Consider the following 25,825-nt stretch of genomic DNA (forward strand, 5'->3'; position numbering starts at 1 on the left):
TTAAAGTCACAACTGATTAAAGTCAAATTCTGAAATTTCTTAGAAAGAAACGTGGAAAAAATTTTGGAAAAAAGATCAATATTTTTTATATTAATCTCAGACATTTTCTAGAAAAAAACAACTAAACCTCTAAACTTGAAAATTAAAAAACTTGTTCTGAAATTTTTAGATTAATTTCAGAATTTTTTTTTTCAAAAATCAAGAAAATTTCTAACCTTAAAAAATTGAACAATTGCCAGAAATAAAATCGGAAATTTTGAATAAAATATTAGATATTTTCTGTAGAAAATAAGCATATTTCTGAACTTGAAAAGTTTGAGATTATAGGATCTACGATTTTCTACAAAACAATTTCTTAGCTTGAAAAATGGAGAATTTGAAATAAACCTAGAAAATTTTAGATTAATTTCTGAAATTGTCTGCAAAGATAAAGAACATTTCTGAGGTTGACACGTTGAAAACTTGCTAAAAAAAATTAGGACATTTTTAGATTAATTTTAGAAATTTTCTAGGACAAAACGAGAAAATTTCTGAGTTCCAAAAGTTGTAAATTTTGAGAAAAATATTCAGAAATGTTAAAATAATCTCAGAAATTATTTAGAACCTATTTATTTTTTAAGTTCAGAAATTTTCTGAGTGTGAAAATTTTGCTATATCTAATTTCTGAGTCTGAAAATTTCAGAGATTTTTGGCAGAAATGTACTTTTTTTTTTCTATCTGAAATGGCCGTAATACTCCGACCTACATATGAGTCAAGCAGAACCAGATGAAGACTTTGCTGCATGTGAGAAAAGCTGCTGGCTTCTGAAAGAGAGCCGCCCACAGCTGCACTGGGAACAACCCAGTAAGAACTGGCAGGGAAACTGGGTCAGGCAGCAGCAGCAGCAACAAAAACAGACGGAAACCTTCCAGAACTCAGGCGTAAATATGAGAATAAATCTGATCCTCAGACGTTCAGTGGATCATTCAGATTAAATCTGAACTTTGGGATCTTCAGATAATATCAGAGTTTGATCTCTTTCTATAAAGATAAAGAATATCTACTTCATTTTGTCTGTAAAAGTTTGATTTTGTTTTCATAAATCATTCCCCACATCAATAATATATGAATTATTTTAGTGACATAAAAACAGAAATGCTCAATACTCAATTCATAATTGCTGATGCATAATTGGATAATTTTGATGTGACTTACTTAATTAGAATAAATGTACATGTTTTCTGTTATTGTTTTGCCTGTTTTAAATTAAACTGCAAGAAATTGTCAACTTGAGTTGTTTTTTATTGTCTGACAAAATTAATTTGACCCTTGAAGAAAACCAAGAAAACGAACCGATATATGTTTAATAATACATTAAACCTGGAGTTTTCTAAGCATCCTATCTTTCCTGGTATTTTCATACTGATGGGAAGAAAAACGTTTATTTTAAACCGGATGACTCAACGCGCAGCAACAACAGAACCGAACAGAAAGTAAGAGCGTGCTGCCCCCTGCTGGAGCTCCGCATCACTGCGCTCAGCGCTGCACAGGCTGAACTGATCGATTTATAAAGTTTTAAGTTATTTAAGTCTTTCACAGCTTTGATGTTTCATACTATTTTCTAAAATTCTTGTTTACTTAAAAGAAAGGTTATCATGTCAGAAAGTTTTTTTCATATAAACATGTGTGAGTGACAAAAAATAACGAAGATAATTTTCGTCTTGATTGATCCAAATATTGATTTGGATCATTACATCTTTCTAAAAGATGTTTCTGCTATGAATTTTATTTTTAACATAATCTTTACAGATTAAATCAAATTAATATGTGCTTTCATGTGATGTAGAAGAGTCAGGTTTTAATAACTATATATTTATTTTAAATAATTTTACTTCCTGTACTTATTTGTTGCGTTTCAAGTGAAGGGAGTTGATTTACTTTTAAATTATGTATAACCTAACAGAAATTTGAATTATTTTGTAAACTTTTTCATGCCCACAATTAACCATTAAAATAATTAGTTGTAAAACATCTCAGCCATCGGTTTACAACTTCTTGGATTTTCTGTTTGCAGCTAATATACGTTATTCCTAAAATAAATACATAAATCAAATTATGACTGACAGGAAGAAAAACATAATATGGAGCATTAAAGCTGAGTAAACTACATAATGTTGAATTTCCCAGAATAATAGGTGAAAAGGGGAGTTATGGTTTATTTAAGGGAAGAAACGATACTGAAATAACCATATTAAGCTTCTAACTCACAAGTTTAATAACAATTTAAAAACAAATCCTTTTATAATTAAGTTATTTTTATTCAGGTAAGAAAAACATAATTTAAAAAAAAAATAAACTAACTTATTTCATATGTTTATTTGTTCATTTATTCTTTGTATTGATTTTGTTTAGACCGGAAGTTGTTACGTGCTTCTCCTGACGGTTGGAGGTTACCATAGCAACCGGTAACCGGCAGCTCCTCCCCCTTTTTCTGTTGCCGCCTGTAACTCTGGTACGAATCAGGATCGGTTCTGTTTTCTTTACAAGCATTATTATGTTTTAGCATATTTATTAGACAAATTTAATAATATACAGAGTTTCATGAGTAATTGTGCCATGTTTTGTGAAGGTTATTATTAATGTCGTGCAATTTAGCTATGTTTAATGTTACAACTGTTAACTGTTGCTAACTGCTCATTGGGAGCTAATGCGCTGTAGTTTGTTTATGTTTATTTATTGTGTTTTATTTAATGTACAGGGGAAGAACAGTTTACTGTGTTTTATTTAATGTACAGGGGAAGAACAGTTTACTGTGTTTTATTTAACGTACCGGGGCAGAACAGCTGGACTGATGTGAACCACCGACTTAACGTCCTCTTTTGTTAGGTAGGTTTTAATTTTTGATTCAATAATGTTTCAGTTATCAACTGTGATAGTCTGAACAGTCTGACATGTGCGATTACTTCCTGTACTAAAAATACATATTCACTGTTACTTATGAACAAATGTGTGTAAATATTTCAAAGGAACATCTCATGAGCTATGATCGGACAGATATAGTTCATATGACCAGAACACAACACGACCTTACACAGCTGCTGGTTCACCTCAGAGGATCCTGCAACAATCCTAAAGATAATTAGCATGGCCACAGATGATGACGGAAAGACGGTTTTCTTTTAACAGTAAGTTGTTTCTCTGCCATTAGCATTTAGCTGCATGGACATAAAGATGATTGACAGCACTAAGCCCCGCCCTCCTGGCTCTGATTGGCTGTTTTTGGTCAAGTGGAGCATTTCTGCAGAAAGCAGTAGTAGCTCAGGGAGGAGGTGGAGGAGATTGATCGTTTCTGTCTCATATTAAATTGTTACAACATGGTAACAATTTTAACAAATATGTAAAAAAACATTTTTTGAAAAGTTACAGACTGCAGCTTTTTTTGTTTTAGGAAAACAAAAAACAAAGGAGTTCCTCTAAATGTTTAAGTCCATTATAATTTTCAGCTAGAAATGTGTGTATAGTTACATGCTACCTTTTAAAGTCTAATATCTCCAATCTGAATATAATGAGATGTTTATCTTGAATTATGAAAAGTGAAAGTAAACTGGATCTAATAATTGCATTTTCTGAAAATGATTTATAATTATAAAATGAGATAAAACTCAAGATGTGTCTTTGTTTCAGGTATGGGACGTATAAAAACCAAAGCTCTTCCTCCATGTAAGTTTGTTTAAAACTGATATTTGTATGATTATAAATGATGTAATTTGATGTCATTATTTTCATTTATTTCTGTATTTGACAGTTCTTGAAAAGCCATGGCTGCCGATTGATTGGGAGTGAGTGTCTATTCAACATATATATATTTTAAAGACTTCAAACCTGTTGCCTCTGTTCTAGCTCTGCCTTCCCTCAGCAAACATGTCCTGTAGTTCAGTCAGTTACAGCTAGGGGGCGATGTGATGTTTGTTTTCCTGAGCAGAGACAGAGAGTCTGACCTGCAGTTCATAAACGACTACAGACCTAAAGGCAGCCACCGGCAGCTCAGGATTCTTCTGCATGGACCAGTCGGAGCCGGAAAGTCCAGTTTCATCAACTCTGTCCTCAGCGCCTTGGAGGGCAGAATCTGTCACAAGGCGACAGCGTGCAACATCATCCAGAATAGCTTCACCAAGAAGGTAAAGGGAAATGAATGACTCATTTAAGAGAAAAATATATTCTCATTCTCTATCTTGTAATTCTGATGATTAGTTCTGCACTCAAAATAAAACATTCACTTCATGTTCTGTCATTCAGATCTGACATAAAACAACTTATCTGAAATTCTCCATCACAATTTTCACACTCAAATGTTAAATTTAAAATAATTAAATTGATTAACAGACAAAATTAAAAGTTTATTCCCAATATTTGTTTTATTTTTCTGGTCAACAGTACATAACCTACAAGATTAAAAGAGGAGACCAGGAAACCGCGTATCCTTTTGTACTGAATGACATGACAGGTTTGAGCAACATCAGCTGGAAACACAGAAGAGTCTATGAGAAGGACATGAAAATGGCCATGAAGGGTCACATCAAGGATGAGTATAAAGTAAGGTTTCTGCTGCAGCTGTGAAAAAACTAAACGGGGAAAAAAATGCATGTAATTTCTTATTGTTGCAACTATTTAACTGTTTCCAGTTCCACCCTCAGAGTTCGTTGTCCGAAAACGATCCGTTCTTCAACCGGAACCCAACTATCAACGACAAAGCTCACATCCTGGTTACCGTCTTTGATGCCAACACAATAAATCAGCTGGACCAAAATATAGCAGAGACAATTCAGGAGATCAGAGACGAAGCCACTGACCTGGGTGAGAGACACCACAGAACCACAAAACCCCGGGATGAAGTCATCCAACCACCAATGAGGCCACAAAACACAAAACAAACAGAAAACTGCTGTATTTTATATATTTATCAGTCCACAGAGCTTCATATTGTGAAACAGTGAGATGTAAGTTACTTTCCTCTGCAGGGATTCCTCATGTGGCCATTCTCTCTAAAATTGATGAGGCCTTTCCTGAGATCAGAGAAGATATAAAAAATGTCTGCCACAGCCGGCCACTACAGCAAAAGGTAAATTACTCCTGTTCTACTGTTACTGCTTATGGTCCGTACACTGCAGCTTTTTCAAAAAGCTGAATATAGCTTTTTTCTGAAATACTTAAAGAACTTTACTGAATAGATCTTTACTAAATAAATCTTTTCCCTACTGTGCTGCTTTGTGATCTATTCTGGTTTTTCCTTGCAGATTCAGCTCCTCAGCAAAATGGTGGGAATCCCAGAGAACTGCATCTTCCCCTTGAAGAACTACCACTGTGAGAAGAAGCTGAACCATGAAACCGACGCTCTGATCCTCAACACCCTGAGGAGCCTCATCGAGATCGGAGAGGAATACCTTAGCAGTTAAAAAAGAACCTAAATATAACCAGTTGTGTCAAAGCATTGCAGCCATCAGAACTTCTGTGTATTATCGACCTGATCTAAAGCACCAAATTGTGTTTGGAAAACTTACCACTACAGGGTTTACCTGGAGTATTAGAAGCCTGGCAGCTGCCAGGCTTTACTTGCCCCCCAACTAGGCTAAGAATTGCTTGTTTTTTTTTTAATAAGCTGGACTGCAAGTGTTTTGCTGCGCTGAGCAGAATCGTTGGTTCATAGCTGATGCGTTGAAAAGGGCAGGAAGTTGGTAGCAGTGCACCAATCACACCGCTGGCCGCCTCGCACGCCGTCACGGCCCAGTCTCTGAAGTTTACCTCGGTGCAGATCAGCGCGCCTTCTGTCACTCAACCTGTGGATATTTATCCCTGTGAGGACTGATGTTTCTTTGGAGAATTCTTCATCAAGGTACGAGTCGAGTTTAAAAGCCACCGCTGTCAGACGTGTTGAATTATGAGGATAATTCAACACGCGAGAATTATGTGCGGCGCGTTCTTACATCTCAACATCCCGCCCAGCGCGTTGGGTCCATGTCTGCACCGATAAGGTTTATATTTGTGTTCCTGGTTAGACGGTGCTTTAGTGGGCCAGTGGTTCAGCCCAGACGTCTCACTCCCCTCGTAGTCGTGCATCATGCTGGATTTCTTTCTTTCTTTATTTTTTTGCAGTGACCCAAAGCATCAAACTGCACCATATCAAACGCTGTAGAGCAGTTTGGCCACGTCCTCTTACGATTCCACTGGAACCTGAAAATTACATACGGGGGACAATTTTGGGTGAAGTTTTTTAATAAAAACCGCATAAAATGGCAGAAAAATAGAAGAAATCCTGCGATTATAACAAGCCTTGACAGCGCTCAGTTGAATAAACATCGAAAGACAAAAGCGAAAGTTTTTAAGATTCAGAGGCCTCAGCCTGCAGGGACAGCCGATGGATGGAGGTTTCATGTTGAATGTTCGTTTTTTCTGGTCAACGGTACAAAACCTGGAGAACAGGGTGACATGAATCCTTTGGTAATAAATGACATGATGGGTCTGAGTAACAGAAAAGTTCATGATAACATAAAAAAGGCCATGAAGGGACATAAAGGATGGATACACAGTGAGGTTTCTGCTGCTGATGGAGAATAAAGAACAATTTATTATTATTGTTAAAACTATTTGGCTGTTTTCAGTTCAACTCAAAGTGCTTTGTCAAAAAATTATTCGCTCAACAACCAACTATAAAAGCTCACATCCTGGTTTCTGTCTTAGATGGTAAAAGATCAAATCTGCTGGGAGGAACCGTTAGGGAGTCGATTCAGGACATCAGAAACAGAAAGAAAACTGCCAAGCTGGGTGAGAGGAAACATTACAACAATAAAAAAAAACATCTTTTAAGTCATTTACTTTCAATAAAGTTACTAAGAAACAATGTGTGTGAAATTAGTGACTTCCTGTGTTTCCTGTCTGCAGGGATTCATCATGTGGCCGATCTCACCAAAACTGATGACGCCTGTTCTGTGATCAGCAATGAGACAAATGACTGCAGGAGCCAGGAGCTGCAGGGAAACGTAAATTATTCTGTTACTTCACATGGTCCATGCTCAAGGAGTTTCTTTATTTACTATTAAATAATTACAGAGCATCATTAAATCATTAGTTTTAACATTTTAATCCATCTTTTTCTTCTTAGTGGTGATTTATTTTGTCTGATTTGTTGTGTTTTTATTTGCAGGTTCAGGACTTGAGCCCAGAGAGCTGCGTCTACCCTGAGAAGAACTACGACTGTGAGAAAGAGTTAAAAATGATTAAATAATAGTAACAAATGAAATACGTTGAAATATCTCAGAAATTTTCTAAAAAAACAAGATAATGTCTGAACTTAAAAAGTCACAAATTTACTGGAAAAAAACTTCAAAATTTGACTTTCTTTTACTTTTCTAGTGCATAAATCGTCTTGCTTTATCTAGAAAATTTCTGAGTTTTTTGCAGAAATGTACACATTTTTATTGTTTTGTTTTCCTATCTTAAATGGCCGTAATACGCCGTCCTCCATATCAGGTGAAAAAAGTCTATCAGAACCAGACGAAGACGTTGCTTCACGTGAGAAACGCTGCTGGCTTCTGAAGGAGAGAACCAGATCCAGCCTGAGCCGGACACGCCTGCACTGGGAACGACCCAGTAAGGACCGGCAGGAAAACTGGGTCAGGCAGCAGCAGCTTTCTGAGGTCGAGAGGAAAACAAACACAGATGGAAACCTTCCAGAGCCACAAACTGACTCGAGTGTAAATATGAGAATAAATCTGATCCTCAGACGTTCAGCGGATCCTTCAGATCAAGTCTGAATGTTGGGATCTTCAGAGGAAACAACTGGAGCCTCATTTCTGTCACCAGTTATTAAATAAAAACATATGATATCAGAGTTTGGACTATTTCTACAAATAAATAAAAGTTTAGTTTTATTTTCATAAATTTGCCTTATTCCTCACACGAGGACATAAAGAATGCTCAATATTCAACTAATTGGATATTTTATTTATTTAATGAAAAGAATGAGTTGCTTAAATTAGTGCTGTTTATTTTTTTATTAAACTTTGAGTAACTTTTGACAACTTTAGTTGTTTTCAATTTCCTATATAAATAATTTCATTCCATATCTTGGAAATCGATCATTTCAAGATATTTTCATGGGCCCAAAAACTGATTCATGGTATTAAAAGCTAAACAATCCAATTATCAAAGTAATTTTAATATAAAAAGAAATTATTTAGTAATATTTTTGTTTCTGCAATCCATTCTTTTCAAAAATTTTAAAAGATTATGCAAAAAAAACAAAAAACCCTTGTATGAAATGTCAGCTGGTTGTAATTGGAGTTAAATGCTCTGATTGGTGAAGCTCAGTAATCAAAGATAAAGTAACTTAAATCAAGATTACAATAAATAAAATGGATTACAATAAACATTGAATTATTTATTCTGTTTGTTGCTTTTGATGTGGCTTTACCAAAAAAACAGGAGAAAATGAATGCGATTGTTTTAAAGCAAACAACTGTTTGGGTTTGAATAATTATGGTTATAATTTAATCTTATATTTGTTATATTTGTATTGTGGCACTGTTAACTAAATTTCATTTTGACTTTTTATTATTTTACTTATTGTTCTTAAACATCCAAGTTGCGGGGGAGCTATAAGAGGAGGTGAACGTGCTGCAGAGAGGTGATTGACAGCGCTAAGACCCTCCCCTGACTCTGATAGGGTTTAACGCTCTCCTAGTTAACACTGGGAGGAAACAGAGGATCAACCTTTTCACATACAAAACTATCATGACATGGTGAACATTTCAATGAATACTTAAAAAAACAATTTTTGAAATAAAAGTTACATATTGCAGGTAAAAGGAAGATGATGTAGAGCTTACATCAACTGTGTCCAGCTCCATTATCTACATTATCCTTTATGTATATGAAGAATAAAAATGTCAGCGATTTTGTCATATTGCTAATATTTATTTTAGTCTGTTTGGATCAGATTTGTTCCAATGACCTCAGACTGGAACCAGCAGCAATGACCGACACAAATGACTAAGCTTTGCAGCCTCCACTTCCCATGTTGCTCGTTTTAAATTACTTATTTTTACACAAAGAATATAAAGGCTCTTGATTTTCTCTTTCTATATTTGGCAGAAGAAAGTTGAATCACTGGTATGCTTGGTTTTATGATTTAGTTTGAGTGAGTTAAGTAGTTTGGATCTTTTATTGAAAGCCTGTTAAAGCAAACATCAACACAATACTCAAACTTACTGCTGCATCACTCATTCATACTAAATCTGAGATTTATTTTGGACCAAAAAGTTAGTTCATTTAACTTTTCCCATGTTGAACGTATAAAATCAATATGGGTGCAATCATGTTTTACATTATACCAGTAAGAAACATGTAGAAAACATGGCTTGAATGCCTTGACAACAGTTTAATTTAGGTCATTATTTAGCTGCTAAGTTTTTCATCTCCAATCTCGATGATGTGTCTCAGGGTGTTCAGGATCAGAGCATCAGTGTTATTGTCCAGATTTCTCTCCACATGGTAGCACTTCACAGGGAAGATGTAGTTCTCAGCGTTTCCCACCAGTTCGCTGAACTTCTGAACCTTCAAATAGAACCAAAACATCTCAGATTAAAGAAAAATGAAGAAGCAAATTTTGAACCAAAAATGCTAAAACGTTTGTCAAGTGTCAAGTCATCAAACTCTGAATAATAAAAAAAATACATTAAAAAAACCCCAACTATAATCAATGTTTATAGAAATGTGCCAAGTATATAAAATAAGAAGTACAACACTATGTACCTTTTCCTGTATGTTCCTGCTCTTGCAGACATTTGTCACATCTTTTTTGATCTCAGGACAGACCTCATCAATTTTGGTGAGAACAGCCACATGAGGAATCCCTGCAGAGAGGAATTTCAGTATTGAATCCTTAATGGGATCCACAATTAATTGTAGCAAGATACTTTAAGAAATATTTAATTTAGATGTAAAAACAATAAAGTAATAATACTGTAGACTCTATGGCTTTATAGAAATTTTAATAAAATATTGTCACATGAAGGTTGCCATGTTGTTCATGCTGTAACGCAGGGAGGCCCGGCATCCTCCATGTTTTATTCTCTTCCTGGGGATAGTTACAACCTTTTCAGTATGTCAATGTTCTTGTTAGGCCTCTAACGAACCATCAATTGATCCAGGGAGAGAAATAAATCATGCAGGATCAGCTAATTAACTCAAAACACCTGCAAAGGTTTTTAAATTGACTCTCAGTCCAGGTCTGTAGATTACACAATCATAGGAATGACTGCTGACCTGGCAGTTGTTCAATGATGACCTTTGACACTTTGCACAAGAGGGCAACACACAAACATCACTGCTAAAGGGGCTGGCTGTGCACAGAGCTCTGTGTCCAAGTGCATTCATAGAGAAAAGGTAGAAAAGAAATGGACAAGCAATCAGGATAACTGCAACCTGGAGAGGATTGTGAAACAAAAACCATTTAAAAATGTTGGGGAGATTCGCAAAGAGTGGACTGCAGCAGGAGTCAGAGCTTCAAGAACCACCACACACTGATATATGCAGGACAGCGTTTCAGCTGTGACCATGTTCCTTTTGTCAAACCTGAACATGAGTCGGCATCAGAAGCATCTTGCCTAAGATGAAGACAGAAAGGATTGGCCTGCTGCTCAGTGATCCAAAGTTATATTCTCTGATGGAAAGTACATTTTGCATTTTCTTTGGAAATCAAAATCAAGGTCCCAGAATCTGGAGCAGGAGCATCTATCAGAGCAACCTGAGCAGAGCCACAGACTGATTGGCTCCATGTCACGCCGCATTGCTGCAGTAATCTGGGCACCAGGAGCCCCAACTAAGAACTCTTTTCAGTTGGCCAACATTCCTAAAAATATTTTTTTTGTATTGGTCTTAAGAAATATTCTATTTTTTCTGAGATACCAAATTTGAGGTTTTCATTAGTTGTGAATTATAATCATCAACATTAAAAGGAAAAAAAAACATTTGAAATATATCGGTCTGTGTGTAACAAATGAATATAATATACAAATTTAACTTTTGACTGGAATCACTGACATTAGTCAACTCTTTTCATGATATTCTAATTTTATAACCAGCACCTGTATTTAGATCAGTGGTTCTTAACCTTTTTTGAGGAACCGAACCCACCAGTTTCATATGCGCCTTCACTGAACCCTTCTGTAGTGATTAATAAAATATGATTTCCCCAGTGATCTTGTCCACAGCTATATTTATGCTGAGGGTGTGAGGATCTGCTGTGTTCCTCATCGACCGGTAGCATTTAGCTGTGATGCGCACAATGTTGGAGGCATTGCGTGGCTCAAACACCTTGATGTCGTCCAAAAAAGATGACATGAACTTGTTGGTTCCCTTGTCGTGGCTGATATATTGTGAAAATCCGGCAGAAATGCTAAACTAATCGACTCAGAAATACTCTGCAGAGAGTCAGTCGAAGTGAAAGACGCCATGTTTACACATAGAAGCTAAGCACCGCAAGGCTTTGTTTGTGAGACATGCAGCCACGTGGGACTTTTGAGGGGCGTTTCTGGGCGGAGCCTGGTAAGGTCCATTTGGTAAAAACTGTGAGCTTTGCTGAAGTAATTAAAGACACAAGTTCAAATCCATGCTGAGAGTGGAGCTCCTTCGATCAGGGCTCCTCCGCAGCTCTGATTGGTTAAGTAATGTAACGTGATCCTCTGATTGGCTAAGCAATGTGACGTGATCCTCTGATTGGCTAAGCAATGTAACGTGATCCTCTGATTGGTTAAGCAATGTAACGTGATCCTCTGATTGGCTAAGCAATGTAACGTGATCCTCTGATTGGCTAAGCAATGTAACGTGATCCTCTGATTGGCTAAGCAATGTAACGTGATCCTCTGATTGGCTCAGCAATGTAACGTGATCCTCTGATTGGCTAAGCAATGTAACGTGATCCTCTGATTGGCTAAGCAATGTAACGTGATCCTCTGATTGGCTAAGCAATGTAACCTGATCCTCTGATTGGCTAAGCAATGTAACGTGATCCTCTGATTGGCTAAGCAATGTAACCTGATCCTCTGATTGGCTAAGCAATGTAACGTGATCCTCTGATTGGCTAAGCAATGTAACATGATCCTCTGCAGCCAGTGATGGCAAAGCGGGGCGTCATCACGACTTTACACAAGTGAGTCTTTACCTCCATGGCAGAGGCTCCGCCGAACCCCTGGGGTTCGACCGAACCCAGGTTAAAAACCACTGGATTAGGCCAACATGTTAAACTAACCATGGATCCCTTTAAAAGTCTGGCAATTGACCAATTAAGCAAAAAATAAAATAAATTATGTTGTTCACTAACTTTATTCAAAGTAAAACAACTTAAAAGTGGATTCTTATTCTTTGCTGTAAAGTTTTCTCTCACCCAGGTCAGTGGCTTTATCTCTGATTTCCTGAATCGTCTCCACAGCAGAATCTCCCAGAAGATGCAATTTATTGGCATCAATGACGGTAACCAGGATGTGAGCTTTATCGTTGATAGTTGGGTTCTTCTTGTAGAACGGATCGGTTTTGGACAAACTACTTTCAGGGTTGAACTGAAAACAGTTAAACAGTCAAATATTTACAACAATAGCAACAAATGATAGTCACTTTTTTCCCGGTTCAGTTTTCAACAGCTGCAGCAGAAACCTTACTGTGTATCCATCCTTGATGTTTCCCTTCATGGCCCTTTTGACGTCTCTCTCATGGACTCTTCTTTGTCTCCGATTACCACAGTTCAGACCCATCATGTCATTTATTACCAAAGAATTTCCTTTTTTAATGCTGTAGGTTTTGTACTGTTGGCCAGAAAAAGACAAACATTAAAAATAAGACATCCATCCATTGTCTATAATTGCAGGTTCACTGGGGAACTATTGCCCCTGAATTAAAAAACCTGATTTTGTCCCGTTTCCTTTCTGGGGGTTTTAAATTGTGATATTTCTATGCTGACTATTTGAGGTAAAAGTTTGTTTCTATTATTTTATCAGTCCTAAAGAGAAAACATAATGTGTTTATAGAAATATTATTTGGCCAACACTAAATCAGTCATGACTTCTCAGATCACTGCAGATCTAAACATGGACATTACAACACAAAAACGAAAGGATAATTTCTTTCTTTTCACCTCCTTGGTGAAGCTGCTCTGACCGGTGTTTGCAGCAGCCCTGACACTGATTCTACCCTCCACGGCGCTGATGACAGAGTTGATGAAACTGGATTTTCCAGCTCCAATCGGTCCATGCAGAAGAATCCTGAGCTTCTCTTGACCTTCACCTTTAGGTTTGTAGTTTTTTATGAACTGCTGGTTAGCCACTTTGTCTCTGCCCAGGAAAACAAACACCACATCGCCCCCTAGCTGTAACTCACTGCATAAACATCGACTCAGATGCTGCAGTTCCTAATCGAGCGGCTGAATTTCTGAACAGAAACATGTTTACTGAAGTTAGCAGGTTACAAAAAAGGAAATATAGGCTTGAAGTGAAAATGCTCTTTTCTTGTTCTATGATATGTTGTTGCATTAAAACTCACCCCCAATTCATCTGCAGCCATGGTTCATCAAGAACTGTAAAATGTAGATACAAAAATTACATCTCATTTATAATATTACATTTAAAAAAATCAGTTTTAAGCAAACTTACGAGAGCTGCAACAAACTCCCATATCTGAAATAAAGAAACATTCGGTTATATCTAATTTACCTTTAATGCTATGAATGAAATCTTTTTTTGTAAATGCAATAATAGTTACAATAACAAATAATAACAAATGGACACATTTGTGTAGATTATAGGGATTGTTGGTGATCACATATAATATTCAATAATTCTAAACTTTAGCAAGAAAGCTGACCTTTAAACCTGAAAGTATAAAAACCTTACCGTCAATGCAGTTTTCTGCTAAAGCTGGAGACCAACACAGTTTGCCTGTCAGTGTACGACTGAGACGCTGCTGCAAGATACGAAACCTCTTGATCCAAATTACTTTCACTTTTCATTATCATGTGATTTAAAAGACACTTTTGAAGGTTGGATAGAAGGATAAATGTTTCTGATTGTTGTTTTAATTGCCAAAGATTTCAAAGATCTACAACATATTGGTGCAAACCTTGAAGGATCCAAGTTTCCTGAAGAAGTCCAGTCTGCTCTGTCCCTCCTTAGAGACGTTTTGACCGTTGCGTCTCCAGTCCAGTTTGCTTTCAAAGCAAATACCGAGGTATTTATATTCCTCAGCCACCTAAACTTCGTCTCCCATGATGGAAACGGTTTGGTCTAACCCTGTTTCTTCAGAAATCAATAATCATCTCCTTTGTTCTAAGTTGAAACTTTTTAAACCAATCTGAATAATAAACTGAGCTTAATGCACGGCTCCATAATTAGGATAATTTGGAAAGTGTGGGTAACTTAAAATGAGTAAAATGCCTCAAGACGACCTTTCTTGTGGATTGGCACTAAATAAACTGAATTGAATCAGAGTTCCTCAACAGCATTTTCAGAAAAGGTTCAGAAGTCACAGAACTTTTTTTGTATGTGGACAAAGTAAAAAATAATACAAGCAAAGAAAAATAAGTTTAAATTGAAAACTCTTTGTAACCTACCCAAATTTTGCATGAAAGACAATTTTATGGGCACAAAAGCAGAAATGCTGATATCATAAAATCTCTTCCCTTTTCTAGTGTCAGTCTGGGGACCAGAAAGAGGGAAATGATTACAAAACTGAGACCCAAGCTGGACCAAGCAAAGAGAAGTTCTGAGAACCATTTCTTTGCTTAGTTCTGCATCCCCTGAACCAAACATGGAGAAGCAACATTCAGCTTCTATTCACACCACAAGTCTGGAACAATCGGCGAGATTTGCAGAGAAATCTGCAGAAACATATGTTGAAAAATAAATATTATTTCCCATAATTTGATAGTTAGAGGCTCAGATGCGCCCAGCTCCTCACCATGGACCCGGTGTCTGAACAACATGGAGGCTCTGAGAGTCATTATTAGACTGAGGGCAGCCAGACCAGTTTATTTTTGCTAAATTGTTATATTTAGTTAAACATTATGTCGAGGAGCACAAGCAGGCCTCCTGGCACACAGATAAAAATAAATAAATAAATAAAAAATAAATATAAACCAAAAGGCCACGAAGGGACACATCAAAGATGGATACACAGTAAGATTTCTGCTGCTGCTATGAATGTAAGGAAAAAACTGACAATTTCTTACCATTGTTTTAAGCTGGCGTGTTTAATGTCACATCAATGGGTTCTTTATGAACAAAGGGGGCAAGTTAGTCAGAACCAAAGGAGCAGAGACCAGCGCAGATTTAACAATTTTATTCACAGGGGAAACAAGTAGGAATTTTATTTTATTTTTTTAACCACCACTTAAAAATCAACTCCATAAAATAACTCAGTAAAATGTCCTCACATTGTGGAATGATTGTTTTTACTTTATATTTTTGAATAAAAAGGATTTTCTAAGAGGCATGAAAACACACCAGTCCAATCTAAGATGAGAAGGAACCTCCTATTTCCGTCTCTCTATTGGATCTGTCATTCCAACATGTTGAATCCATATTTCCCCAAAACGCTGCATATGTAACCCACTCCGAAGTAGGCGGGTCTGAACAAGACACTGATGTCTTTGATGGCTGATAGATGATGGCTGGATTACTAATAAAGCTCCATTGCTACCAAGATTTTTCATTACTTGTTGCATGATTTTTTCCCCCTTTTGTTTAAACAAAAGGAGAAAAAAAAAATCAGCATTTAGAAACACTGAGTCTGCACATTATGTTGAGACTGATTTTACCTCAGAAAACTTTGCATTTAGGTTAGGTGTGCAAGTCCAATTGTCAAACAGAAAATATATTGATGAGGAGAATGACACCAATCTGAAGGTTTAAATCAGATTTATTGTGATTAAAAACATTAATATGTATACATGTGGTGCAATTTTTTTACATTTTACAGTGTAAGGGTTAAGATTATTTGTAAAGTATTTGACTACTGGTCTAAAATACAACAGAAGGTAACTGCAAACACCTTAATATCTGGTTTAGGCGTTTGCAATTAGTTTTGAACAAAAATACTGAAATATAAACATTACGGTTAAACACGTCTACCACACATTGAGATTGAGTCAGGAAAATGGTGAATTAAAATAACATGTTTCATGAAGAGTCAAAGCGATTGTGGTGGAAGTTGATGTAGTCGTCTCCACAGTTGATGATGTGCTTCATGGCGCTGAGGATCAGTGAGTCAATGTCATCGTCCGGGTCGATTTCTTGGTGGTAGTTCTTCACAGGGAAGATGCAGTTCATGGGAATACCCACAGTAACACTGAACTTTTCAATCTAGAGGAGAAAAATAGGACATCCTCTGTTCACAAACTGAAAGCCTGTTTTCTTTAGAACTTTGACTTTGTGGCCACTTTTGACAGTTTTACCCTTAGAACGAAAACTGGTATAAATACATATATTAGCATTTCTTAAGAGTGGTGATAAGATTATGATAAAACTGCTTGATGTTACATTCACTGAGCAAGCATTAGTTTTTCTACCTAGTATGAATTGTTTTGAATTAAAGCACAAATTTTGAGATCATAAAATTATTAAACTCCGACCGAGAGTTTAAGTATCTGGGGATCTTGTTCACGAATGAGGGAAGAAGGGAGCGGGAGATCGACAGGCGGATTGGGGCAGCGTCTACTGTGAAGCGGGCGCTGTACCGGTCCGTCGTGGTGAAGAGAGAGCTGAGCCAAAAAGCGAAGCTCTCGATTTACCGGTCGATCTACGTTCCCACCCTCATCTATGGTCATGAGCTTTGGGTCATGACCGAAAGAACGAGATCACGGGTACAAGCGGCCGAAATGGGTTTCCTCCGCAGGGTGGCTGGGCTCTCCCTTAGAGAGAGAAGCTCGGTCATCCGGGAGGGACTCAGAGTAGAGCTGCTGCTCCTCCACGTCGAGAGGAGCCAGTTGAAGCTCGGGCATCTGGTAAGGATGCCTCCTGGACGCCTCCCTGGTGAGGAGTTCAGGTCCCACCGGGAGGAGGGGAGACCCAGGACACGCTGGAGGGACGATGTCTCTCTATGGCCTGGGAACGCCTTGGGGTTCCTGGAGGACCTGGAAGAGGCTGGGAGGGAAGTCTGGGCCTCCCTTCTGGAGCTGCTGCCCCCGCAACCCGACCCCGGATAAGATGGATGGATGGATGGATGGATGGATGGATGGATGGATGGATGGATGGATGGATGGATGGATGGATGGATGGATGCATGGATGGATGGATGGATGGATGGATGGATGAATGGATGAATGGATGGATGGAAATTATTAAGAGCATACAAATACGCTCTTGACCTTATTAACCTCATCATTATAAAAACAAATTCTCCCAAACTGTTATCTTCATAAAACTTGTGCCCTTCTTGTTTATGCACTCCAATATTGACAGAGATTTAATAATCCTTTCAACAAATACAGTACAGTGGAGCCTACCATGGTGACTTATGCAGCCAAAAAACAGCAACAAAAACACAAATAAACATTGAAGCAAATTCACAAAGACATTTATGAAACCTGACTGTGTGCAACCCAGAGTTTTGCACAGCCGTGTAAAGCAGATGTTAGAGTCTCTGAGTGTGTTTAACCTGACAGCAAAGTTCCCACCAACCTCTCTCATCAAATACCTCAGGGAGAATCGGGGAACCACTGAGTCCTATTTTCAGGTATGACAGTTTTTTTGGGCTGTAGTCCTTTGGTCAGCTGATGAACAACTTTATTGAATTTAAATGTTTTTAATAATTTGATCCTCTTATTTGTTTCTAGGTTTTTGTATTCCAAAGATCTACTTATAATCTGTCTACAATCCATGATAGAGAGGCAGCTATAATCTGATGCAGATACTGTGCAAATAGCAGCATCTGCTGGACATGATGGGCGTTTGCAGCTGCATGTAGTTCAGGGAATCTGTAATTTAATTCTGCTGCATAAATAAAACAGTAATTTGGGAAACAAACAAAAAAACTGTTTAGCATTTTGCTAATAAATACAAATAACATATTACAACAATCATAAATATATGATTTGCAATTTTGTGCTTAGATTCTAAATTTAGCAGAGGTCATTAATTAATTTAAACCACACAATAATCATAGTTGCAATGTTACTAAATAAGAGATAAATTTGTATGAGTCCTACCAGATTTAGAAAGTGGTCTAATTATAGTCCTTGGTATTTGTTGGATATACAACATAAGGTATTTATAAGCCATCGTGGTTCATGTGAGGCTATACTGTCACCATTTACTGCTTAACTTAACTGGTTTGTGAAGGTTTACAAAATTTTGCAATGCCAAATTATTCCCAGTATTTTTTTTTTTTATCAGATTGTCTTTTTCATTTAAAACAACATTTACAATCTTCAATGATTATAGAAATTAGAATGTGTTACTTATGATACATAATACTGTGGAATATTAATAGATTCATATTGGTTTCCCTTGATATTTCTTTTGAATAAAAAAAATGAATTAGACAAACCTTTTGCTTTATTTCTGGAAGTATGTAGACGTTCTTTATATCTTCTTGTAGTTTGGGACAGACCCGATCAATTTTGGTGAGAACAGCAATCTGAGCAATGTCTGTTAGAACAAAGAAAAAAAACAGGAAAGATGGAAAAAAAGTAACATAGCAGTTATTAATACCATGCCATCAGAGGTATTTATCTGTTTTCATCTGAACTACAATCATGGATGAAATCGTGTGGAGCAATCTATTCAACATCAGCTGCTGCATATACTAAAGAAGAGGCAGTTCAGATGCTTAACTGGCAGAAAAACATTACTTGAAATAGAAATACTGACGTGTTTGGAAATACAATCAAATAACATTTGATCATAAGTTTCCTAGTCATTACATTTGAATAATCTTGGGAGCATGTTTTATGTAATGTTTGTTATTGGTTTCTCAAATTGTTATCTATATGGCTTTGTATTTTGTGTGTTTATGATGTAACTGCCTTGTTGCTGAAATGTGCCGCACAAATAAACTTGGTTGATTGGAATGTTAAATGAAATACGTCAGTCTGATGTCCATTTTCTGTGCACTTCTTAACTAAATAGTTTCTGGACTTACGCTGGCTGCTGGCTTCTTCTCTGATCCTCCTTATTTTCCTCACAACTTCCTCAGATATCAGATCTAAGTTGTCAGCAGGAAATATGCAGACAAGAACATGAACTCTGTCACTGGGTTTTGGGTTTTTCTGATAGAATTCATTACCCTCCTGTAACTCTGATGCAGGATTGAACTGAAAAACAAATTGAAAAGACAATAAAAGTAAAAAAAGTAAAAAATACTGAAACATTCGCAGACCCCTGTCTGTACCTGCTTATCATTATAAGCAGGTACAGACAATAAATAAAGTATTAGCAGTTTACCTTGTAACCTTCCTTCACGTGTCCCTTTAAAGCCAGTTTGATGTCTTCCTCCAAGGCTCCTCCTCCTTCGTTCAGGCCCATGATGTCACAGAAGACAAACGGGTACAATGACCTGCCCTCTTTTTTCATTTTGTAAGTTGTGTACTGCAAAACAGAAAAAGCACATTTATCAAATAAAAAATATGCTTCCAAATGTGTTTTGGAAGCATATTTGGGATAACATGCCAGGTGTCATGTGCTCTGTGCTTCCTAATTTAGTTTAGATGGGGATCGTGTCTCCTTCCTAATGACAGCTGGACATTCCCATATTTTTAATACTTGCCTAATTTGGACCAATAAACAAGGAACCAACAAGTATCTGTAAATTGGATCTGGCAGTGAACCAGACTTGTGAAGGTTGTGTGCCTCCATTTACCTCCAAACAGTAAATTAAATATAAGTATTTCTGTTTTTGGATCGCATATACATTACACATGGTGTTTTGCTTCTCCTTGGCAGCGTTGAGTTGAAGTTTTTCTCACATTAGATGTTGTTGAATCTTATTGTTGATGTTTTTATTGAATTCCTGTTGTTTGTGGAGATGGAGGTGCAATTTTCTAATAAAAGGCCACAGGTTGCTCTGGGGAGCACTGCACTCAGGTCAAATGTAACTGAAGGTTGAGTTGATTTCCTCCGTTTCCAAGACCAGCATTTCCAGCCCCTAAAAGATGGCAGCGTCAACAGGTTATGGAACCAGGACGGAGTTTGAAAGCCGATGAACCGATTATGCTGACATAGATGAAAAAATCTACAAGTTGTGAGAAACTAAGTTTTTGGCCTACTTACATCAGCTTGAGCTGAAGAATATTATATTATTGAAGGGAGAACGTGATGATGCGGAAGAAGACGCCACCAGAAATTAAGAGGCGTATGCAGAATTAATTCAAGTCTTGGACAATAAGAGTCTTGCCCTTGTCATGTGAGATGCTGTGGACAATGGCAGAAAAGCCTTAAAGATCCTCAGAGATCACTATGCTGGTTTGAGTAAGTTATGAGTGATTAGTCTGTACTAGGGGTTGAATGACTAAATATTTTTTAAGGTCGACTACATCAAGATAATAGTCGAGTCGATGTCGACTAGTCGCGATGACGTCGTAGTGACGTAAGCGCAAAACCCCTTCACAACTACTTGGAGGCTTTATCAGCTACTTTCAAGGCAAATATTGACACCCCCTCCCCTTATCCCGCTTTTACCAAGTTTATTATGCAGAATTAAAAGAGCAATAAACAGATTATTCTTTGTGAGCAGCAGAGAAAAGTTCGTTGCACAAAGTCGGTCTGACTTTTTTCCTTTTTTCCAAACACCGGCTCATTCTGATGATCTCTGGATAGTTACTCCTATAGGAGTCCAATTATCACACTGACCACATGGTGCTTCTGGATCCTCACAAACCAAACTTGTTATGAACGGATCCCGTTTGGTTACAGTTGAATTCAACGAAACCTCCCGCTGCTCCTCCGCCCGACGCACAGCGGGATGCTCTGATGACTCAGCAGCGGCTCTGAACCGACATGCAGACGGCGGCAGAGATCGCCTCTATCAGACCCTCAGGATGAAGCTTGGTCTTAGTTTCCAGATGTTGTCAAACCATATTTTTATAAGAGCGTAAAGCTGCCAGGTTAGAAGCTTCAATACGCAGGGACCGGTGACGCTGATCAGTTGGGGGATAAAAACGCCAGACATCATGACGCGTTGACGCACATTACTCCGGTTGTTTTTAAAAAAAAATTTTTTTTAAGGATTTTTTCGTTACTCGTTTATTTGACAGCAATCTGACTGTAAGGGTGCAGAGAGAACGGAGAGAGGACTGGGCTCAGGGAATGGAGGACGGGAGTCGGTCTCCTGACCACCGCGGGCTAAAGTCTCTACATGCGGGCGCCGCGCTAACCACCGCGCAGCGCAACGCCCCTATTGCGGGAGCCTATGCTGTAATTTACAGTTTCTCTTTGTTAAATTATTTACATTTTTATACAATTTGAGCTTTCCGATGAACTCACCTAGTCCACCTTCTTTCATTTCCTTGGAAAAATCTATTTTGTCATCTGATTGCGACTAGTCGACTAAGCCAGAAAAAAGTCACTGCAGAAAAAAGAATCGACTAGTCGACTAATCGGTGCAACCCCTAGTCTGTACATGGAGCCAACGTCTCTTCAGAAAGGTGTCAATGAGAACGTCACGGACTATATTATCCATGCAGAGATTGCAATCACAGTGCTGCATAATGCAGGAGAAGTTTTAAGTGATGGCCTGCTGACTGCAATGATTTTAAAAGGCCTGCCTGATAAGCAGGGCTAGTCAAAGACATTCACAAACTAAACAGCCGCTAAGGGGCCCGGGGCCACAAAAGGGCTCCCTCAATGGAGCTGATTTTTTAAATTTTTTTTAATAACAATTTTTATGTCATTATAAAAACTAAAACACACCATTTTATTATAAAGTTGTGATTTGTTTTTCCAATAATATATATTTGGTTGCAGTGCTGGGAAGTAACAAAGTACAAGTACTTCGTTACTGTACTTACGTAAATTTTTTGTGTATCTGTACTTTACTTAGGTAGATTTAATAATGGATACTTTCTACTTTTACTCCACTACATTTTACAGTAAGTATTTGTACTTTCTACTTCACTACATTTCTACAAAACTGTCGCGTTACTCATTACATCCAAGTTGCATTGAGATTTTTTTCCGTTAAAATGTGACGTTCAGGGACTTAAGGTGGCGCCATAAAATCCAAGCAATAACGTGACTTACGTGTCTGTTGTTACCCATCGCCTCCACCTTTACTTGCACGCAGAGCTCCAGACATGCGCAGTGGTTTCCTCTGAATCATAAGATATGGCGACATGTAAATTCAGCAACGCTTCGCTTTCACAGACGGCGGGACTTCGTCCAACTTTGTCACTTGGAAGGAAAGCTTAAAGAAAGGTAAGCTATGTGGACGTGATGCTAGCTAAGCTAGCTGTACAGAGACACATGCTGCATCTGCGATGAAAAAAAAGTTGTCACTCATGCGCTGAATTATTGTGTGGAGGTGTTGACTGAGGTGTCGCAAATATGGGACAACGCTGTGACCAAAGTCTGCAATATAGTGATTTAACATTCAGGAACAATCCGATTCTTCTGGACGGATCTTTACTAAGGACTAAGGACTGAAGCCTCACTGAGAGCCGTTCTGTGTTCTTGTATTGCTCTGCGTACACTGCAGTAGCTATTATTATTTTATTTCATTAAATTTCTGTGTTTTTTATTTGGTGTGTATGTGTCTTGTACTTAGTTTTATTCCGAATTAGATGTAATATGCCTTTTGTTGTGTTATGATATTAATTTAAATTGGTGTTCTCCTAATTCCCCATTCTAGTCTGACCAGCAGAGTGCAGCTGAAGCAGACAGGCTTGTAGGTCTGACTGATTCCTCCAGCTGCTAGAGACGATCAGAGCATGAGAATGGAGAGACCAGCAAGTGTTGAGTCAGAGAAGGTCAGGTAGGGAAGTAAGTGTTGCTTTTAAGGGCCAGGTGTGTTTGGCTAAATATATTTATACAAGTCAGTTTATTTATTGGTTTTAAAACTAATACCTCTTCTTCTATGTTACATTTTTTGCAGACAAACAAGGGGGTTGGGGAATCAACTTTTTTGGGGGCAAAATTAATGTACGTAGCTGAACATAGACAACAACATCGGTAGCCTACAAGCTACTTGTTAAGCTTAAGGTGCTGTATTGATATTAGTTAGTCATCTTTTAGCTAACATTACCTTCATCCAACAGCTTTACTCAACAGTCTGTTAGTTTGGGGGGAAAACTGTGAAAAGTTCTTTACGTTTTACTGGTTTGCTGCCATGATTCACCTGCGTAGCTCCGCACAGCAGCAGGTCTCCTTCACTGCCGCACAGGTCTAAACCCAGCGTCATAGCGCTCATGTTGCGTTTAAAGGCGGCTCAGAAATACAAGTTAAGACATGTTAACAACGGATTAAACAGTTTTAACTGCTGATAAAAGTGACAGAGGACACAGATATGGGAAGTGTGGAAGCCCCTACTGTATCAAATTGACATAGGAATAACAGAGTTGGCCATTCTAAGGTAAAAACCCAGCGCATTCAGCGTTCATGGTTTTGTTTTTCTTTCCTTCAAGACGGCTTCCCGCCCCCCCCTACAATTTGGGAACCTCTGATTTAATCAATAACTTTATCAGTAGAATATTTTTCTTAAAAAATTAAAAGTAGTTTAAACTATAGTTCAGTCACAGCCCTGGTCAGAGTGTGCCCACAGGCTGTGTGCCTTCAGGAAGATAATAAATGTGGTTCTGTCAGGGTAAAGAAAACACTCTGATCTTGTAGCCAAACAGGAGTTTTCTGCCTGTGTTTAGATTATCTTTCAGGCAAAGAGTCATAAAACGTTCTTTCCACTCAAGAGGAAAACAATCCTTCTTTGATTTAAAAAAAGCAGGGTTGTAAAATATTAGGAAAACATGCTCAGCTAGAAACTCTAGTCTCTCTCCAGTTAGGCAAAAGACAATCCCCCTCATTTACATACCTTAGAAAGGTAAACACTCCTTCCTATAAAGTTTCAAAACTACAATAGCCAGTCAGATCACTGGGATCTGCCCCATGGCGATCTCTGGGAACGCTTGTCTCCGTATCTTGTTCCCATATTTTGTCTTCATAGTTTCTAGTTGGTCTCAGGTAATCAATGTCTTCTTTGTGGTGTGTTTCTGATGATTGTGATGCGTTATTTGGTGTGGTTTTATGAATTTGATTGTTTGAATAAGTCCTGTATGATTAAGTTGAACAGAGATAACAATCTCTGTACTGATTTGTGGTTCTGTTGATACAAATAATGACATCACAAACTCGGGGCCGCTCAGAGGAATATAATGAGCAGAAAGTTTTTAATATAATCCTCTGAATTTAACAATTGTTAACTGTAAAAGTTCAGACCTGACCTGGTGGGTCGATCTGTCAAACCTCTCACTGCAGAGCAGAAGAGGACAGAGACGGATTTTTAAATCTTTGCTGAGGAAGATTAGGGGATAAGATCAGCTTCATGTGTAAGTATCAGCCGATCACGATCCCCCAAAATTAAGGAAATCTACAAAATCAACTGGCCGATAAATGCATCCTATACTTGCATATAGAGTGTATATGCATGTATAAATTAATTTCCAATAACTTTATAGTAGGTGTGCGAATGATATATGATCTAATCGTCCGTTGACCTTTTGATTTTTAAACTTTCATGAATATCTTCGAAGCCAAAGCAGCACAAACAAAAATGTTTGATGCACAAATATGGTAGAGTTGATTGACACCAATTTTGCCTGATTTGAAGAAGGTAAGAGGGCCAGTTGACTGTTCATAACCTCTGGAAACATTTCTTAATATTTTTTAAATGATAATGGCATAAAAGAAAATTTTTGCTGCACAAACCAGCACAAACATTTAACACTAATTTTGTCTGATTTGAAGAAGGGAGGGGGCAACTTCACTCAGGATTTTTTACCTCTTTGGTAAAACTCTGGTGTGAGTTGTTATCAGCAAAAGCCTGTGAGTAAATTCGGCCCAGTAAGACACTCTGGACTGAGTTGATGAAACTGGACTTTCCAGCGCCTTCTGGTCCATGCAGAAGAATCCTCAGCGTCTGAACCTCAAACTCTGGTTTGTAGTTTTTCACAAAATCCAGATCAGCCTGGTCCCTGATCAGAGAACCAAATATCACATTAAAGAACAATCAGCATATTTTTACTAAACATTTCAGAAACATGTATTTTTTTTGCAGATTCCAAAAAATATGTTGTTTGGACAAATAAAGCTTTTTACATTTTTATTTCCATAAAGCTTTATCAAATCTCAAAACAATATTACTCTTTTATTATAAATCATTCCAAAGAAAACAGATTATAATAAATAATACATTAAATCTTTCATAAAATGTGAAAGATTTGATGAAATATCTTTCACATTTTTCATAAAAAAATTCTACACTGAATAGCTATTGTTTTTAGCATGTTGTATTTTGAAGAGCAGATTGTCAAAAACATACTTACCCCCATTTTATTTTCCTCCATGGTTTATCCAAAACTATACAAATTTTGAGAAAGAAATAAACATTATTTTAAAACTCACAATAACAATCTATAGTAAATGTAACATTTACAATTATTTTTGCAAACACAAATAGAACATAAGAAAAAGCACCCAAAATACCTATTCCAAGCCAGTAGGTGGAGCCGATTTCAAATCCACACACAAACTGGTTTATGGTTCTTCTATACTTAAATCTGACACTAGTAGTCCCATCTAGCTTTAATTGGTATACAAAGAT

At 37.5% G+C, this 25,825-nt stretch overlaps 3 protein-coding genes across 4 annotated transcripts; 1 reads left to right on the forward strand and 2 right to left on the reverse strand.

Annotated features, from left to right (window-relative positions):
* The first annotated feature begins 2,406 nt into the window (after positions 1 to 2,406).
* On the forward strand, positions 2,407 to 7,865 carry LOC103457166 (interferon-induced protein 44-like). Of its 2 annotated transcripts, none has more exons than XM_081602741.1 (14): positions 2,407 to 2,492; positions 2,776 to 2,866; positions 3,007 to 3,165; positions 3,665 to 3,700; positions 3,786 to 3,819; positions 3,963 to 4,158; positions 4,415 to 4,573; positions 4,663 to 4,834; positions 4,999 to 5,099; positions 5,275 to 5,428; positions 6,716 to 6,799; positions 6,917 to 7,014; positions 7,179 to 7,230; positions 7,505 to 7,865. In XM_081602741.1, the coding sequence occupies exons 3-14, from the start codon at positions 3,135 to 3,137 to the stop codon at positions 7,786 to 7,788; spliced, it is 1,401 nt and encodes a 466-aa protein (XP_081458867.1). In that variant the 5' UTR covers positions 2,407 to 2,492; positions 2,776 to 2,866; positions 3,007 to 3,134; the 3' UTR covers positions 7,789 to 7,865. The 2 variants fall into 2 exon arrangements, with proteins under 2 accessions (XP_081458867.1, XP_081458868.1); XM_081602742.1 differs by having other exon boundaries at positions 4,675 to 4,834.
* Positions 7,866 to 9,236: 1,371 nt separating this feature from the next.
* Positions 9,237 to 14,176, reverse strand: LOC108165750 (interferon-induced protein 44-like). The gene is made up of 8 exons (XM_081602751.1): positions 13,918 to 14,176; positions 13,678 to 13,701; positions 13,568 to 13,601; positions 13,164 to 13,359; positions 12,691 to 12,834; positions 12,420 to 12,591; positions 9,788 to 9,888; positions 9,237 to 9,589 (listed from the first exon to the last, which is right to left on the reverse strand). Exons 2-8 carry the CDS (start codon positions 13,697 to 13,699, stop codon positions 9,431 to 9,433), a joined length of 828 nt encoding a protein of 275 aa, XP_081458877.1. The 5' UTR covers positions 13,700 to 13,701; positions 13,918 to 14,176; the 3' UTR covers positions 9,237 to 9,430.
* Positions 14,177 to 16,184: 2,008 nt separating this feature from the next.
* LOC103457183 (interferon-induced protein 44-like) lies at positions 16,185 to 25,188 on the reverse strand. Its single transcript, XM_081602759.1, has 5 exons — positions 25,004 to 25,188; positions 19,465 to 19,608; positions 19,163 to 19,334; positions 18,569 to 18,669; positions 16,185 to 16,383 (listed from the first exon to the last, which is right to left on the reverse strand). The coding sequence occupies exons 2-5, from the start codon at positions 19,591 to 19,593 to the stop codon at positions 16,201 to 16,203; spliced, it is 585 nt and encodes a 194-aa protein (XP_081458885.1). The 5' UTR covers positions 19,594 to 19,608; positions 25,004 to 25,188; the 3' UTR covers positions 16,185 to 16,200.
* Positions 25,189 to 25,825: the final 637 nt, after the last annotated feature.

This window comes from Poecilia reticulata, chromosome 21, assembly GCF_904066995.2.
Source record: "Poecilia reticulata chromosome 21, P_reticulata-male-v2, whole genome shotgun sequence".
Classification (NCBI taxonomy): domain Eukaryota; kingdom Metazoa; phylum Chordata; class Actinopteri; order Cyprinodontiformes; family Poeciliidae; genus Poecilia; species Poecilia reticulata.

Excerpts from the sequence above, each read along its gene's own strand:
- LOC103457183 (XM_081602759.1), bottom strand. The coding sequence starts at position 19,593 with ATGAAAAAAGAGGGCAGGTCATTGTACCCGTTTGTCTTCTGTGACATC. Across the intron at positions 19,335-19,464 it reads ACGTGAAGGAAGGTTACAAG|TTCAATCCTGCATCAGAGTT; the intron begins GTAAACTGCTAA and ends TTTGTTTTTCAG. Across the intron at positions 18,670-19,162 it reads AGAAGAAGCCAGCAGCCAGC|ACATTGCTCAGATTGCTGTT; the intron begins GTAAGTCCAGAA and ends TTGTTCTAACAG.
- LOC108165750 (XM_081602751.1), bottom strand. The coding sequence starts at position 13,699 with ATGGGAGTTTGTTGCAGCTCTC. Across the intron at positions 13,602-13,677 it reads GGGAGTTTGTTGCAGCTCTC|TTCTTGATGAACCATGGCTG; the intron begins GTAAGTTTGCTT and ends TACATTTTACAG. Across the intron at positions 9,590-9,787 it reads GCAGGAACATACAGGAAAAG|GTTCAGAAGTTCAGCGAACT; the intron begins GTACATAGTGTT and ends TTCTATTTGAAG.
- LOC103457166 (XM_081602741.1), top strand. The coding sequence starts at position 3,135 with ATGATGACGGAAAGACGGTTTTCTTTTAACA. Across the intron at positions 4,835-4,998 it reads AGACGAAGCCACTGACCTGG|GGATTCCTCATGTGGCCATT; the intron begins GTGAGAGACACC and ends TTTCCTCTGCAG. Across the intron at positions 5,100-5,274 it reads GCCGGCCACTACAGCAAAAG|ATTCAGCTCCTCAGCAAAAT; the intron begins GTAAATTACTCC and ends TTTTCCTTGCAG.